This window comes from Argentina silus (assembly GCF_951799395.1).
Source record: "Argentina silus genome assembly, chromosome: 2".
In the NCBI taxonomy this organism is placed as follows: domain Eukaryota; kingdom Metazoa; phylum Chordata; class Actinopteri; order Argentiniformes; family Argentinidae; genus Argentina; species Argentina silus.
The window spans coordinates 34,297,181-34,314,680 of NC_139656.1; the positions used below are offsets into that span (position 1 = coordinate 34,297,181).

General features: G+C 48.1%; 3 protein-coding genes across 5 annotated transcripts in view; 1 reads left to right on the forward strand and 2 right to left on the reverse strand.

Moving 5' to 3' along the window:
- LOC310801354 (solute carrier family 22 member 6-A-like) overlaps positions 1-419 on the reverse strand; it is a gene marked incomplete at both ends in the record, with an annotated part of 10,032 nt that extends 9,613 nt beyond the window's left edge. Inside the window, one exon of the mRNA XM_083665348.1 lies at positions 1-419. This exon is cut by the window's left edge and continues 1 nt beyond it. Coding sequence (XP_083521474.1) covers positions 1-419 — 419 coding nt within the window.
- A 2,243-nt stretch (positions 420-2,662) lies between these two features.
- Positions 2,663-9,068, reverse strand: LOC310816958 (reticulon-3-B-like). The gene is made up of 7 exons (XM_083687333.1): positions 8,847-9,068; positions 6,648-6,855; positions 6,142-6,280; positions 4,898-4,967; positions 4,469-4,515; positions 4,143-4,201; positions 2,663-3,549 (listed from the first exon to the last, which is right to left on the reverse strand). Exons 1-7 carry the CDS (start codon positions 8,917-8,919, stop codon positions 3,501-3,503), a joined length of 645 nt encoding a protein of 214 aa, XP_083543459.1. The 5' UTR covers positions 8,920-9,068; the 3' UTR covers positions 2,663-3,500.
- Positions 9,069-9,732: 664 nt separating this feature from the next.
- The window catches only part of map4k6 (mitogen-activated protein kinase kinase kinase kinase 6), a 25,271-nt gene continuing 17,503 nt past the window's right edge, over positions 9,733-17,500 (forward strand). For 2 of the 3 annotated variants that reach the window (XM_083687282.1, XM_083687283.1), the window contains exons 1-5: positions 9,733-9,863; positions 15,483-15,540; positions 15,914-16,004; positions 16,570-16,634; positions 16,773-16,828. In XM_083687282.1, the coding sequence (XP_083543408.1) occupies positions 9,771-9,863; positions 15,483-15,540; positions 15,914-16,004; positions 16,570-16,634; positions 16,773-16,828 (363 nt within the window). In that variant the 5' untranslated portion in view covers positions 9,733-9,770. Of the gene's footprint in view, positions 9,864-15,482; positions 15,541-15,889; positions 16,005-16,531; positions 16,635-16,772; positions 16,829-17,500 lie in introns of those variants that run through there. The other variant, XM_083687284.1, reaches the window with a different exon arrangement.

Sequence of the window (17,500 nt, forward strand, 5' to 3'; positions counted from 1 at the left end):
TCTGAGACGATGGTTTCCAGGAACTCTGTCCTGTCGTAGGTCCATCCGTCCAGACACATCTCTGTCTCGGGCTCGGTCCCGTTACCCTGTGGCCCAACCGCGCTCACGTTGCCCTCCAGAAGATGCCACTGCGCCTCCACGTACCGCGTACACTTGGACAGCTTGTCGCCGGTGGCGTCCACCGGGATGAAGGCGCGCAGCAGTTGCCGGTCGTCGACCTCGGAGAGGGAGATGTTGTGGCTGCGGGCGATGGAGGTCCGGTTGGGGATGTTACAGTGGTGTCCGGGCATCCCGGCCGCGAAGTTATTCATCAGGTTCTGGCTGGCCATCAGGAGACCCGGGATGCAGAGCAACGTGACATGGATCCACTGGAAACGTCCGAATCCACCGACCTCGTTCAGGAGGTCCGCGAACCCCATCTGGGCGGCTCGGAACTCAGCAGACTGGACTGATCTATAGACTACCGCTGCAGAGTAGTTAACACTAGTTGATGTCGCTTTTGGTCAAAGGAGCAAAACTGTTTGTGTTGCGGTGCGCATCGACTCCAAAATCAGTTACTTTGGGCGGCGGCGGCAGCTGGACTTTCAGCCGACTGGACTTTCAACCTCTCCTGTCACTGAAATCAGACCTTCTCCAATCATGTATTGCGCGATACCAGCAGAGGCGTCGCGTGGGTTCCGAGGGAAGCTAAAACATATTGTAGCGAATGGCGGCGGAGCTGCTAACGGGCCTTACACAGGGTCGTTACAATATGTTTCAGACACGCATTTCTCAACATATTTTCATGACAGCATGAACGTAGGGCCTGTTTACAATGATAAACCATGAAATACTAAACTAAATTTTTTTACATTTACATTTTTATGCAATACATTTTACATGACTAATTGTTCCGTGTGCATTTTGACCACCTGACCGTCTCCATGTGCTGGGGTTTGTTATTGGATATGTGTGGAGGGAGTCTGTGTCCTGGAGAACTTTGATTCACCTCCAATCCGACGGGACTTGTGTCAGGGGTTGGGTCCCGCTCGAATTTTTAAGAATGAATACGGACCGAAATGATTAGTGGAGCCGCCCAGCCGAGATGGGCAGGCATGTCATTGGGGTTTTGTGCCATGGCTCAAGACCAACCCCCGAAAACAGAAAGGTCTGTCCAATCTCGAAGAAAACTAAGATTATTGCAGACACTCTCGCTCCCCCTCTCCAAAACATACAGCCAATTTAGAAATGTCCACCTGTATCCATGGTCGTCTGGAAAGTCAGGCATCCAAATTAGTCAGAGTCAGGGGGGACAGGGGGGGAGAGGTCAGGGGGGGACAGGGGGGGACAGGGGGGGTCAGGGGGGGTCAGGGGGGACAGGGGGGGAGAGGTCAGGGGGGGACAGGGGGGGAGAGGTCAGGGGGGACAGGGGGGGAGAGGTCAGGGGGGACAGGGGGGGAGAGGTCAGGGGGGGACAGGGGGGGAGAGGTCAGGGGGGACAGGGGGGGAGAGGTCCCCTCCAATGTTAGAAGCAGGCAAACTTGTCCCCTTCAATAATAATAGGAGCATTTTGCAGCAGGACTTTTATTAAGAAGAGTACTTAAAAAAAGGTTGTTTAATTGAATACATCCACATTAACACCATTGTTTTTGATAGATAGTGTGACTCAGTCCACATTGATCTGTCTGGTAACTTCCAAGACAGGAATTCCAGAATGACAACACCTATCATAAGACAACACAGACAGGCGTCTTTCAGGACAGGCTGAAAATCTGTGTTTCAAAGCTCCTGCTTGGTCTGCCCTGTAGACCAATCATCAGTGACCAGGGGCCAGGGACAGGAGCATCCAGCTTCCTGGTCCGCCTCCAACCAGACTGTAATTGGTCCTGCTGCTCGTCTAGACCAATCAGGAGTGATCAGGGACCAGGGACCAGGGACCAGGGACAGTAGCACTGGCCTGCCTCCAACCAGAGACTGTAAGGGGCCCAGCACGTCATTCATTAGCACATCTACACATGGCTAATCAGTCTCTCCCTGGTTACACATTCCTCTCTATGTGTCTTGCTGTGAAACTGCTGTGTCATGATTTAAACAACACCTACTGTCCCCATTGCCCCCCCCACCCCAGCCTTTAGCTGGCAGTGAACCCTCCTGATGCAGGCCTGCTCATGTTAATGTTGTTCCACTCTCCCTCCCCTGGTCCCTTGGCTCCTATTGGCTTCCTAGGGTCTCTAGTCTCCTCCCCCTAGGCTTCTATTGGCTCCCTACCACTTCTCCACTTTCCCCATAACCCTCCACTGCCTTCCCCCCTAAGGTAGGAGCTAAGGGAAGAAGGTAGGAGCTAAGGGAAGGAGTTAGGAGCAAAGGAAAGGAGCTAGAGCTAGGGGAAGGAGCTAGGAGCTAAGGGAAGGAGCTAGGAGCTATGGGAAGGAGCTAGGAGCTATGGGAAGGAGGTAGGAGCTAAGGGAAGGAGCTAGGAGCTATGGGAAGGAGGTAAAAGCTAAGGGAAGGAGGTAGGAGCTAAGGGAAGGAGGTAGGAGCTATGGGAAGGAGGTAGGAGCTAAGGGAAGGAGGTAGGAGCTAAGGGAAGGAGGTAGGAGCTAAGGGAAGGAGGTAGGAGCTAGGACCTAGGGAAAGGTGGAAGAGGGTTCTAAGAGTACACACACACACAAAACAGAACAAATCATGGTTCCGATGGTTTCCTTCATTTTTATTTTCAAGTTTGATGAGTTGCTTACAAAAGACTCAGTGCAGTGCAGATACTTAACCTTAACATGAAGAGGAGAAACCCAGTACAGATGGATCCTCCTCAGCTACATCAATCACACAGAAAACACAACATACCAAGTGCTTAAAAGTTACTTTCTTTCTTTCATACATAAATTAAAATTGATCTTTATTCCATTTTGTGACAGTTTACACACTACTATACTTCTATCTACCACAAGAGAATTATTAATTTTTTTTTTGTTCCTCAAAACACAAACACAAAACACATTAGTGGACACACACTGGCTTTCAGAGACACTATAATCACTGTATCTGTGTCTCCTCCACAAAGTAGAAGTGATTCTGGATGCGCTGTATCCTGCTGACTTTAACGGAAGCTATGAGCACATGGTCTGAGGGTCAGGACAACAGCAGAGGTTACACAGCGGAGGCGGCTCACAGCAGGTACAGGGAGCGGGTGCTGCACCCTAGCAGGTTAGTTACGGTACACTGACGATGGAAAGGCAATGACTTGGCCGCCAGTTTGATGCTGGGGGATGACAGGATGAAAGGCTGGATGGGGGGATGGGATGGATGGGGGGGGGGGGGGTTGGGGTTGTTGGGTCTTAGGGAGGGAGGGTGGTGGAAGGTACGACTGGGGTAGAAGGGAGGGGTGATCGGACTTGGCGGGGGGGGTTGTTAGGTTACAGTAGACAGGCAGCAGGGGACAGTGGTGGTTGGGGGGGGGGGGGGTCACAGCAGGGGACAGATCGCCAGGGTGGGGGGTGACCCAGACCTGTGGCGATGACAGATCACTCTGCTTTGGTACGCTTGATGGCGCCAGGGAGTTTATCATGAAGCCTGAGGAGGAGAGACAGACAGAATTAATAGACACCTCAGGACTGGTTTCACTGGTCAGAACCAGCACACAGGACTCTGGGACTGGTTTCACTGAGATTCACTGGATCAACTAAGATGGTTCAGTGGTCAGAATGAAGGAACCTCAAGGATTCATGCATCAGAAGAGCTGCTATATCTGGGTAACAGTATGATGCTATATCTGGGTAACAGTATGACGCTATATCTGGGTAACAGTATGACGCTATATCTGGGTAACAGTATGATGCTATATCTGGGTAACAGTATGACGCTATATCTGGGTAACAGTATGACGCTATATCTGGGTAACAGTATGACACTATACCGGGGTAACAGTATGACACTATACCTGGGTAGCAGTATGACACTATACCTGGGTAACAGTATGATGCTATATCTGGGTAACAGTATGACACTATACCGGGGTAACAGTATGATGCTATATCTGGGTAGCAGTATGACACTATACCTGGGTAACAGTCTCATCAGATTCATCCTTATTTAGGTCAGAAGAATATCAAAAGATGAAGAAACTTCCTAAACCCACTACTGATTAGAAACATGAATCTCCTTACTTTGCGATTGTTTCTTCAACTCTGGAGCGAATCAGGTCGACATACTTGTCAATCTGGGTCTGAGGGACAACAACCAATCAGCACACAGCTTCATAACGAACAGTGGTAACTGTATGTCAAGTCAAAACTAAAGCAACCCTTTAGTTACCAGGGGAGGCTGGTGGAGGTAGAAAATCGGAGGACGGGCTTATTGTAATGCATGGAACGGAATGAGGAATAGTATTTCAAGCATGTCATTCCATGCATTACAATGAGCCTGTCCTCTGATTACTCCACTGTATATACACACACATACATTTTTTATATATATATATATTTATACATACCTTATTTTTCTCATAGACCAGAGGCGTGCTGAAGAAGACAACGTCAGCTGACAGAGAGAAACAGAGGTCATGTTGAACATGCTGTTGTCACACTGACATTGCATAGTCAACAATCAATACGTTCATGGATTATTAGAGCAATGTGTCTGGAAGTAAGTTATCTAGGCTAAGGGTGGAATCGAGATTTGGCACGTAACTCGAATCATCTCGCAAATTTCCTATTGAAATCAATGAAATCAATTCATGCAAAAAAATAAAATAATAATAATAATAATGCTATATTATGATCTTGAGTTAGGATTCCATACCAAAATACCACATTCCAAACAGTGACTGATTGATGGGCAAATAAAACATTGTTTGTTTGTTGAAAGAGAGGGAGAGGGTGGATGCAGTTCTGAGCCTGGCCACTAGAGGGTGTCATCTCACCCAGGATGAGCAGAGTAATCCCGTTGAACACGGCTCCGACATAGGTCATCAGCCACATCACGCCCGCCAGCTGGAACACACAAAGGAACGCATTACAACGACAGAGGGGACAGCAGACAAAGTACCTTCTGGATCCCATCCGTTCCTCCCCTCTCTTCACCAGAGGCAAGGAGAGAGAGGACACAAGGAGAGGAATCAAGGAAAAGAGTTGTGAGATTGAGCCCTAGAAGAAGGATTGGAATTTGAGGCGTTTGGGTCCTGCCTTAGATTACCACATCCTAATCTCTTCATAATGCTACTTACACCCTCCTGTTCTAGCAGACCGGTTATGCGCTTCATCGTATACATAAACATCTTACCGAGCATCCCATACACAGCCCAACTCAATAGGATTGGTTGTCGTGACTTGTTTTCAGACGACCACAACAACTGGCGCCCTTCAGTCGTGTAATCTACTTGTGTCTCAGTCGGATCGACTGCTAATCCGCCGTTTCAACATCTGCCAGCCGTCTCTTCTCTGCCACGCCGCTCCACGCCACGTCACGTCACATGACACCGGCTTTTCAGGCTTTCTTGCCCAGCGGTAACAAAGCATAACAGACAGGCTGAGGAGGAGCCAGAGGAGGTCAAACGCTCAGCACTCACACAGCTAATAGACCACAGCAGAATATCACCACTCTGAGCAAATGACCTGGGGACCAGTTGCAGGTGAGAGGAGAGGAGAGGAGAGGAGAGGAGAGGAGAGGAGAGGAGAGGAGAGGAGAGGAGAGGAGATGAATGAGCCAATTTAAAGCCAATTGAACAAATTCAATCCGGTACAGACGGAGTCTGAACTGTTCCCCACCAACCCAGCCCCGGCTGAGACGACGTGGCAGGAGGCCAATGACTAACTCAAAGGTTAACAGCCACATTAACAGCTTATAACACAAAGATAACAGCCACATTAACAGCTTATAACACAAAGATAACAGCCACATTAACAGCTTATAACACAAAGATAACAGCCCGGGTTATAAACCCATCTACAGGGTGGAGGGTTCTAAGCCCATCTACAGGGTGGAGCTGGTGATAGAGTAGAGTAGAGTGGTGCTGCTCTATATGAAGCAATGAGAGGTGGATGAAGGTGGATGGTATTTGTATTGGAAAGTAGGAGTGTATGATGATGATGATGGTTATGCTATGATGATGATGGTTATGCTATGATGATTATGATGTTATGATGATGATGCTGCTGCTGAGTTCACCTTGAGTGAGTCGACCAGGTCCTCGACCAGCAGCAGGTGGCGGGCCAGCCGGATGGATCGGTTCAGGTAGGCCAGAGACAGGTCCACACACTTCCTGAACGTCTCTGGAGGGATGCTCAGGTCCTTCTCCATCAGGGCCCTGGGAGGACACACACACACACACACACCTCTAGTCAAACACAGCCAAGGGAAACTAATCCAAGTACAATAACTCAAATATCTGCCATTTAGCTGACGCTTTTATCCAAAGCGACTCACACTGCAGTGAGTGCATACATGTTTCAGTATGTATGGTCCCAGCGGGAATTGAACCCACGACCTAAGCATTAGCACCACGCCCTACCAACTGAGCCACAGAGGACCACGCCCGCCCTCCCTCCCTCCCTCCCTCCATCCATCCATGCTAGCCAGTCGTACTTGAAGGAGTGTCCGTCCTCAGACTTCTGGCCCTAATCACTCCATCCAACCACCCTCCCCCCACATCCATCCCTCCCTCCCCCACTCACTTGAAGGGGTGTCCGTCCTCAGACTTCTGCACGGCCTGCACCACTGACTTGTAGATCCTGAAGGTGATGGTGACACAGAGCAGGGCCAGCAGCAGGTAGGACACCACGCTGATGATGCTGAAGGTGGCCAGGGACAGCAGCACCAGCAGGGACACCCCAAACGCCACCGCTGACTTCTTAGGGTCCCGCCAGTACACCAGCTCCATCACTGTGTGTGGGGGGAGGGGGGAGGGAAGAGAAGATGACGTCAGACTGAGTGAGGCTGATTTTATACCAGACGCCAACGCGACGGCAGGTAGCCTAGAGGTTAGAGGTCACAGGTTAGAGGGGCCGGCCAGCAATCGGCAGGTCGCTGGTTCGTTCCCCACTCCAGGAGGGAGCCGGATGGGAGCTGGTAACTGACATCATATCTGCCTACCACTGCCGTTGTGCCCTTGAGCAAGGCACTTAACCCCTAACTGCTCCAGGGGCGCTGAATATGGCTGACCCTGTGCCCAGAGCCCAGAGCTCTGTTCTCCCTTGGGGGTGTGCACGTGTGCTGTCTTGGAGGGGGGTGTGCAGTGTGTGTGTGTGTGTTGTCTCGGAGGGAGGGGGTGCACGTATCACATTCCTACAATTGATGAGAATTGATTGCATGGACAAATAAACAGTCTTCTTCTTCTTCTTCTTCTTCAATGCAGACTTCTTAGTGTCTGGCCAGTAGAGGAGAGAGGTGGGGGAACAAGATGGAGGTCAAACTGAATGATCCATTTTCAGAAACGCCACTAACGGTCAGCCTCCTGAGGCTACACGGACAGTTCGTCATTCCAGGGGAGGCTGGTGGAGGGAGAACATCGGAGGACGCGCTTGGTGTGACGCATGGAACGGAATGAGTAATGGAGTTTGATACCATTCCTCATTCCGTGCATTAGAATGAGTCCGTCCTCCAATTTCTACCTCCGTCAGCCTCCCCTGGTCTGAACATGATGCTACTGTGCTATTAGCAGCACTAGCTGGTTCAGTCTCTCCGAGCCAACCATGACTAGCAGCTGGGGGAGATTATCCACATTACAGCACACAGCAACCCTCTGCTAAATCACCTCAGACGGTTTTTTCAGAGTTACAAATCATGGAATGAAGTCATGTGCAAGTCCTTAAAATGCTTGAGTAATTGGAACAAACAGAGTGGGCCATTATTCTGTCTCACCAGGCTGTTCCCCTGTTCACAGCCATAACTAGCCCCCCTGACAGCCCTAACTAGCCCCCCTGACAGCCTTAACTAGTCCCCCTCACAGCCTTAATGAGCCCTCCTGACAGCCTTAACTAGTCCCCCTGACAGCCGTACGAGCCCTCCTGACAGCCTTAACTAGTCCTGTACCAATCACCACTGGAATTGGAGAAATTGATTATATTAGAGCAGTGTTTTACTCAAATGACCATTTCCCTGTCACTGTTGTGCGCATCAGTGACAGCAGCCCCGTGTGCGTGTGTCCCTGTCCCATCAGCACATCTACATTGTCAGCTACCAAGGCAGGTGCTGCCTTTTGTTGCAGCTGTAAAATCTGATCGTAATAAATAATATCAGAGGTATTGACTGGAGAGCATGATTAGTCAGATACATCTAGGTCTTTAAACTGTCAGGTGTGGCTTTCCCGAGCCTGTAAACCGTGGCTGCCCATGCCGCCTGGCCTCCAGCTCACCCCAGAAAGAGGTACGGACTTCAGACAGAGCAATCAGCTGTGGCCTCATCGTTGTATCAGTGAGCTGATACGACACGGCTGAAATAGAAAAGCTTGCATAAGGCGGCCATAATTATGGAACAGCCAGATCATCTCACGGCTAGCTTCATCTAGCTAGCCAGCTAAGGGCGTCAGAGCCAGGTGCAATTTGGGCCTACCGAGCTTAGTTCCCTTCGTTAGCCATAGCTAACCAGCCACACATGAGACGGGGGCCAGCTTTACGCAGGCCTATTCCATTGATCAGCAATGTAAGCTGGCAAACATGTGTTCAACATGCGATTATTTTAGCTGTCACAACGCTAGCTAGCTTAGCTTAGCTGTTCATTACTGCGCGCATTCAATCAATCAATGATACCCCGCCCGCCGCAGGGACACCGCGAACAACACCAGCTGTCCTTTATGTCGCTAACGCATCAAATAGGGTTTGCATTTAAAACACCAAAAACACGTAGGATCTTGTTCGCTACTCGGATCTACTCACCCGAAAATGTGGAGGAAGAAGCGGAGCTGTGTGATGACGATATGTGGCCAGACTGTGCCGTTAGATCTGCCATCTTTGTGATGATGCTGTCGCTTTCTCCCCAAGACGCTGGAAAAAACAGACCCAAATCAAACGTTGAAGCTCGGTGAATGAAATGAATGCGACTGCTTCTGATAATGCCTCGACCGCTTCGAAATTCTCTCTAATTCCTGATCGATAAATGATGATCGGATGCTTTGGCTCCCGAAGCCTGTTTGATGCCTTGGAAATGGTCGGAACACAACGAGGGGCGGGTCTACATACTGGCGCTGCGGCCGGCCGGAGGGGGGCTAGAGAAAGGTGTGGTACCTCCGTCTCCACATTAAAGTCGCAGACCCCCCAATTTAGAAGAATATGATATCAGAATATCATCTGATCACACAAAATATGAACTCATTTTGATGTCAGTCACGTCAATCAGTCACCACGCCTATGCGTTTCCCTCCCAAGTGACCTATGGTGTGTGTGTGTATACGTGCGTGTGTGTGCGTGCGTTTTGTTATTATTGATTTGCAATACCAATAAAGCAACACCTTTTATTCAATATATTCCATGAAATTATTATTCATAGCAATTCAATTCGATCATTTCAACATCACATCCCCATTTCCGAACTATCTCCACTACAGTGTTTTGTTTCACTGAAACCTCCAGAAATACATTCATTCAAAAACAACAACAATGCCTATTATTGACCATGGCACTCACTGGTAGGACATTACTGCCGTTCACTGAACAGAGGCAATAGGCTGCGATAGCTGCCATTTTTATACGGCTGTGCTTTTCCTTGTGGTGGTTTTTGTTTCAGAGGAAATGCAGACGGTAAAATCGCACCATAACGGCTAGACTGCGAGGCGAGAGGTGCTGTAGGCAGACATCGCTGCGATGGATGCGATCGGTGTCTCCCACTCGAACCCGTTAGACGATTACGAGCTGATTCACCGGATAGGGAGTGGGACCTACGGAGACGTTTTTAAGGTAGGAGATTTATTGAGATGTGTTTAAGGTAGGATATTTATTCTCGCCCTAATCGGATATCTAGTAAACATTCTGCACGGCCTGGAGTTAAACTTCCCTGCGACGTCACACGAGATATTTGGCATCTCTTTAGTTAGTTATGACCTGAATTATATTATCTGGCATTTATTTGTGTTAATTTTCTTCAGGAAATACACACCTGTTTGACTCAGAGATTATAGCCTGTTCAATGTTCAACACACTTGGATGTGTCACAACCTGTATTCAGTTTGGTGTGTTTAAATCCTGTAGAATGCAGTCCAGTTACTTAGATTATTTCATCACCATTGCATCACCTGCACCTCTCTATGTCCTATAGCGAGTAACTCAGGTATGCGATGGTGCTTGTTATTTAGGATGTAGTTGTAGTATCCTGTATTGAATGTCAAACCCACCAAGTTAAACCCATATGAGTTAAACACCTGTCTGATGTCAGACCAGTGTGATTCTGGTACCAGTATGGCTATGGGACCAGTATGTCTTTGGGACAAATATTTCTCTGGAACCAGTATGTCTCTGTCCCCTCCATGTCTCTGTCCCCTCCATGTCTCTGTCCCCTCCATGTCTCTGTCCCCTCCATGTCTCTGTCCCCTCCATGTCTCTGTCACCATCATCTGTCCCCTCCATGTCTCTGTCCCCTCCATGTCTCTGTCACCTCTCTGTCCCCTCCATGTCTCTGTCCCCTCCATGTCTCTGTCCCCTCCATGTCTCTGTCACCTCCATGTCTCTGTCCCCTCCATGTCTCTGTCACCTCCATGTCTCTGTCCCCTCCATGTCTCTGTCCCCTCCATGTCTCTGTCACCATCATCTGTCCCCTCCATGTCTCTGTCACCTCCATGTCTCTGTCCCCTCCATGTCTCTGTCCCCTCCATGTCTCTGTCCCCTCCATGTCTCTGTCACCATCATCTGTCCCCTCCCTGTCTCAGTCCCCTCCATGTCTCTGTCCCCTCCATGTCTCTGTCCCCTCCATGTCTCTGTCCCCTCCATGTCTCTGTCCCCTCCATGTCTCTGTCCCCTCCCTGTCTCTGTCCCCTCCATGTCTCTGTCCCCTCCCTGTCTCAGTCCCCTCCATGTCTCTGTCACCATCAGGGGAGGCCGGGGGAGGTAGAACACCAGGGGAGGCTGGTGGAGGTAGAACACCAGGGGAGGCCGGTGGAGGTAGAACACCAGGGGAGGCCGGTGGAGGTAGAACACCAGGGGAGGCTGGTGGAGGTAGAACACCAGGGGAGGCCGGTGGAGGTAGAACACCAGGGGAGGCCGGTGGAGGTAGAACACCAGGGGAGGCTACAGTAGAGTGTGAGATCACTCTACTGTGTGATCTCTGCCATAGAGGAGGAGTGGGTGGGCCAATCGAACAACTTCCTCTGAGATACGGAACGTTGAGGTTAACAGTTGATAACAGGAAACCGGAGAGGAAGAAGGAAGTGGCGACAGCGTGTGAAACAAACGCGCGCCTCTCCTCTGGTCCTCCTCTGGAGTCTGAAACAACGTCTGAGGAAACACTGTATGCAGTCTATGGGAGATATATCTATAGTATATACAGTCTATAGGAGATATATCTATAGTATAGTTCAGTCTATGGGAGATATATCTATAGTATATACAGTCTATAGGAGATATATCTATAGTATAGTTCAGTCTATGGGAGATATCTATAGTATAGTTCAGTCTATGGGAGATATATCTATAGTATATACAGTCTATAGGAGATATATCTATAGTATAGTTCAGTCTATGGGAGATATATCTATAGTATAGTTCAGTCTATGGGAGATATATCTATAGTATATACAGTCTATGGGAGATATATCTATAGTATAGTTCAGTCTATGGGAGATATATCTATAGTATATACAGTCTATAGGAGATATATCTATAGTATAGTTCAGTCTATGGGAGATATATCTATAGTATAGTTCAGTCTATGGGAGATATATCTATAGTATATACAGTCTATAGGAGATATATCTATAGTATAGTTCAATCTATGGGAGATATCTATAGTATAGTTCAGTCTGTAGGAGATATATCTATAGTTTACACAGTCTATGGGAGATATATCTATAGTTCAGCCATTTTATCATTGAGAAGTAACCTGTACATCAGAATATGGTGAGAGGGATGGGAGTCTGCCTGCGTTTGATCCAGAGACATGAGTTGTGTGTCAGTGGATCTACAGACGACATCTTTGGGAGGATGTGATGTTCTGCTGCAGTACAAGACGTCAGGCCTCGTTGGCAGAGGCTGTCACCGTCACAGGAAGTCTCACTAGCACGGACAGAGAAAACAGGAAGTGAATACCGCTGCATATCAGATGGTGTCTGTTCTGACGGGTAGCCATTCTCCTATTGGATGCGTCTATCACCATGGTGACAGAACAGGGCCTCCTGGCCCCCACATCGGCTGCTGTAGCAACGCTCTGACTTACTATTATGGTCTGGATGATGATGGAGACAGAGAGATGCCCTGGTTCTGATCCCCCTGGTTCTGATCCCCCTGGTTCTGATCCCCCTGGTTCTGATCCCCCTGGCTCTGATACCCCTAGTTCTGATACCCCTGGCTCTGATACCCCTGGCTCTGATACCCTGGCTCTGATCCCCCTGGCTCTGATACCCTGGTTCTGATCCCCCTGGCTCTGATACCCTGGTTCTGATCCCCCTGGCTCTGATACCCTGGTTCTGATCCCCCTGGCTCTGATACCCCTGGCTCTGATACCCCTGGCTCTGACACCCTAGTTCTGATACCCCTAGTTCTGATACCCCTGGCTCTGACACCCTAGTTCTGATACCCCTAGTTCTGATACCCTGGTTCTGATACCCCAGGTTCTGATACCCCTAGTTCTGATACCCCTAGTTCTGATACCCCTGGTTCTGATACCCTGGTTCTGATACCCCTAGTTCTGATACCCCTAGTTCTGATACCCCTAGTTCTGATACCCCAGGTTCTGATACCCCTAGTTCTGATACCCCTAGTTCTGATACCCCTGGTTCTGATACCCCTGGCTCTGATACCCTGGTTCTGATACCCCTGGCTCTGATACCCTGGCTCTGATCCCCCTGGCTCTGATACCCTGGTTCTGATACCCCTAGTTCTGATACCCCTAGTTCTGATACCCCAGGTTCTGATTCCCTGGTTCTGATACCCCTAGTTCTGATACCCCTGGTTCTGATACCCCTGGCTCTGATACCCTGGTTCTGATACCCCTAGTTCTGATACCCCTAGTTCTGATACCCCTGGTCTGATACCCCTAGTTCTGATACCCCTAGTTCTGATACCCCTGGTCTGATACCTTGGTTCTGATACCCCTAGTTCTGATACCCCTAGTTCTGATACCCCTGGTCTGATACCTTGGTTCTGATACCCCTAGTTCTGATACCCCTGGTCTGATACCCCTAGTTCTGATACCCCTAGTTCTGATACCCCTGGTCTGATACCTTGGTTCTGATACCCCTAGTTCTGATAACCCTGATTCTTATACCTTGGTTCTGATGCCTCGGCCTTGATCAAAAGCGAGCTGGAGCACTGAGCAAAAATACTGTTGATACAAATGACTTTAACGTAATGATCCGAAAACTACAGTTATACAGAGTTCACAGTGTGATACAACACTCAACAATAGTTAGCATCAGAACTGAGAAACCCCAGTAAGCAGGTGTGGCTGAACATGTCAAAGTGGTTGGAGTGGCAGGTTGCCGATAGTTTACACAGTCTATGGGAGATATATCTATAGTTCAGCCATTTTATCATTGAGAAGTAACCTGTACATCAGAATATGGTGAGAGGGATGGGAGTCTGCCTGCGTTTGATCCAGAGACATGAGTTGTGTGTCAGTGGATCTACAGACGACATCTTTGGGAGGATGTGATGTTCTGCTGCAGTACAAGACGTCAGGCCTCGTTGGCAGAGGCTGTCACCGTCACAGGAAGTCTCACTAGCACGGACAGAGAAAACAGGAAGTGAATACCGCTGCATATCAGATGGTGTCTGTTCTGACGGGTAGCCATTCTCCTATTGGATGCGTCTATCACCATGGTGACAGAACAGGGCCTCCTGGCCCCCACATCGGCTGCTGTAGCAACGCTCTGACTTACTATTATGGTCTGGATGATGATGGAGACAGAGAGATGCCCTGGTTCTGATCCCCCTGGTTCTGATCCCCCTGGTTCTGATCCCCCTGGTTCTGATCCCCCTGGCTCTGATACCCCTAGTTCTGATACCCCTGGCTCTGATACCCCTGGCTCTGATACCCTGGCTCTGATCCCCCTGGCTCTGATACCCTGGTTCTGATCCCCCTGGCTCTGATACCCTGGTTCTGATCCCCCTGGCTCTGATACCCTGGTTCTGATCCCCCTGGCTCTGATACCCCTGGCTCTGATACCCCTGGCTCTGACACCCTAGTTCTGATACCCCTAGTTCTGATACCCCTGGCTCTGACACCCTAGTTCTGATACCCCTAGTTCTGATACCCTGGTTCTGATACCCCAGGTTCTGATACCCCTAGTTCTGATACCCCTAGTTCTGATACCCCTGGTTCTGATACCCTGGTTCTGATACCCCTAGTTCTGATACCCCTAGTTCTGATACCCCTAGTTCTGATACCCCAGGTTCTGATACCCCTAGTTCTGATACCCCTAGTTCTGATACCCCTGGTTCTGATACCCCTGGCTCTGATACCCTGGTTCTGATACCCCTGGCTCTGATACCCTGGCTCTGATCCCCCTGGCTCTGATACCCTGGTTCTGATACCCCTAGTTCTGATACCCCTAGTTCTGATACCCCAGGTTCTGATTCCCTGGTTCTGATACCCCTAGTTCTGATACCCCTGGTTCTGATACCCCTGGCTCTGATACCCTGGTTCTGATACCCCTAGTTCTGATACCCCTAGTTCTGATACCCCTGGTCTGATACCCCTAGTTCTGATACCCCTAGTTCTGATACCCCTGGTCTGATACCTTGGTTCTGATACCCCTAGTTCTGATACCCCTAGTTCTGATACCCCTGGTCTGATACCTTGGTTCTGATACCCCTAGTTCTGATACCCCTGGTCTGATACCCCTAGTTCTGATACCCCTAGTTCTGATACCCCTGGTCTGATACCTTGGTTCTGATACCCCTAGTTCTGATAACCCTGATTCTTATACCTTGGTTCTGATGCCTCGGCCTTGATCAAAAGCGAGCTGGAGCACTGAGCAAAAATACTGTTGATACAAATGACTTTAACGTAATGATCCGAAAACTACAGTTATACAGAGTTCACAGTGTGATACAACACTCAACAATAGTTAGCATCAGAACTGAGAAACCCCAGTAAGCAGGTGTGGCTGAACATGTCAAAGTGGTTGGAGTGGCAGGTTGCCGATAGCAGAACTAAGATTGTGGCTCGGTCGGGCATGACAGGTCTGTACTTTCACAGCTGAGAAGAAGTGAGATCCTGTCGTCACAGTGGTCAACATCAGTAAGGTCTGTGTTTAGGGAGACGTTCTGTTTTTAGGGAGACGTTCTGTGTTTAGGGATACGCTGCTGACCTGTACTGCGAGCAGACAGTGATCAGTGTTGTTGTGCTCCCTCTTCTTCTCCAAGGCTCGAGACATCAGGACGTCAGTCATCGCTGCTCTCAAAGTGGTCAAGCTAGATCCTGGTAGGTCACATGTCCGATGAACGCACCACTGTTTCACATGTACACACGAAAAAAGGAACAACAGAGTCATTGCAGTAATATGAGAACCCTAGGCTAGGAGTGTGTGTGTGTGTGTGTGTGTGTGTGTGTGTGTGTGTGTGTGTGTGTGTGTGTGTGTGTGTGTGTGTGTGTGTGTGTTATCTGTTATCTGAATTAATTTAATGTGAATTCACCAATGCATAAATGTATCTTGAATGTAATAGTATAACAATACAAACATATATAAATATATGGGTTTATATGAATAAACAATTTCCCTTTCATTAAAAGAATACAGCAGTGGCCATGTTCCTGAGTGTGCATGTGACTTGCCCCTGTGCTGCCCTGTCCCCAGGTGATGACATCACGTGCATCCAGCAGGAGATCACCATGATAAAGGAGTGTACTCACAGGAACATCGTGGCGTACTATGGCAGCTACCTCAGGTTGCTATAAGCAGTTATAACCTCTGATATGAAGACCGACCTCAGGTTGCTATAAGCAGTTATAACCTCTCATATGAAGATCGACCTCAGGTTGCTATAAGCAGTTATAACCTCTGATATGAAGACCGACCTCAGGTTGCTATAAGCAGTTATAACCTCTGATATGAAGATCAACCTCAGGTTGCTATAAGCAGTTATAACCTCTGATATGAAGATACCTGATACCTCAGCCGGTGGAGGTAGACATTTCTACCTCCAGCAGCCTCCCTTGGTGAATATTTGACCTTAGGGTTAGGGTTAGGGTCAGTAAGGTGTCACTGTGACTGTAGCCTATAGGTGAAGCAGAGATACAGCTGTACACAGTACCTGACCAGGGTAACATCTCTACCAGGGGAGGCTGGTGGAGGCAGAAATCAGAGGACGGGCTCATTGTAATGCATGGAATGGAATGAGGAACGGGATCCACGTGATACAAGATTCCATTCCATGCATTACAAAAGGGCCCGTCCTCCGATTTCTACCTCCAGCAGCCTCCCCTGACCTCTACCCCCGTTCCTTTGGTCAGGAACAACAAGCTGTGGATCTGTATGGAGTTCTGTGGAGGAGGATCTCTGCAGGACATCTACCATGGTAACCAGTCCTCAAACCAAATCAAATCAAATCATACCGTTGGGGGGGGGTAGAGGTAATGTCCAGTCATCAGAATGTTGTCTTTGATGGACTTCATTGTCATGTTTCCATAGTTACTGCATTGTCATGTTTCCATAGTTACTGGGCCCCTGAAGGAGAGGCAGATAGCGTATGTGTGCAGAGAAACACTACAGGTGAGAATTCAACCTATTGGAGGAGAGCAGGGGAGGCTGCTGGAGGTAGAAATCGGAGGATCACACATTTTTTGATACCGTTCCTCATTCCATTCCATGCATTACAATGAGCCCGTCCTCCGATTTCTACCTCCACCAGCCTCCCCTGGAGGATCGGTCTGACAGTGTTTACCAGCCAAACCTTTTACACGATGGTCAATAGAATGGAGCCTTTAACTAGCCTGCCAGTATAGTTACATTACATTACATTACATTTACATTACATTACATTACATTTACATGAACATTAACATTTACATTTACATTTACATTAACATTTACATTTACATTTACATTTACATTTACATTTACATTACATTTACATTTACATTTACATTAACATTTACATTTACATTTACATTTACATTACATTTACATTTACATTAACATTAACATTTACATTTACATTTACATTACATTTACATTTACATTTACATTACATTACATTACATTTACATGAACATGAACATGAACATGAACATTAACATTTACATTTACATTTATATTACATTACATTTACATTACATTTACATTTACATTTACATTTACATTTACATTTACATTTATATTACATTACATTTACATGAACATTTACATTTACATTTACATTACATTTACATTTACATGAACATT

What these genes read in the sequence shown, in the direction of transcription:
- LOC310816958 (XM_083687333.1), bottom strand. Translation starts at nt 8,919, where the DNA reads ATGGCAGATCTAACGGCACAGTCTGGCCACATATCGTCATCACACAGC. An exon ending in GATTACTCTGCTCATCCTGG is followed by an intron (nt 4,516 to 4,897) that starts GTGAGATGACAC and finishes TCTCTCTGTCAG; the next exon opens with CTGACGTTGTCTTCTTCAGC. An exon ending in GTTGAAGAAACAATCGCAAA is followed by an intron (nt 3,550 to 4,142) that starts GTAAGGAGATTC and finishes TCTCCTCCTCAG; the next exon opens with GCTTCATGATAAACTCCCTG.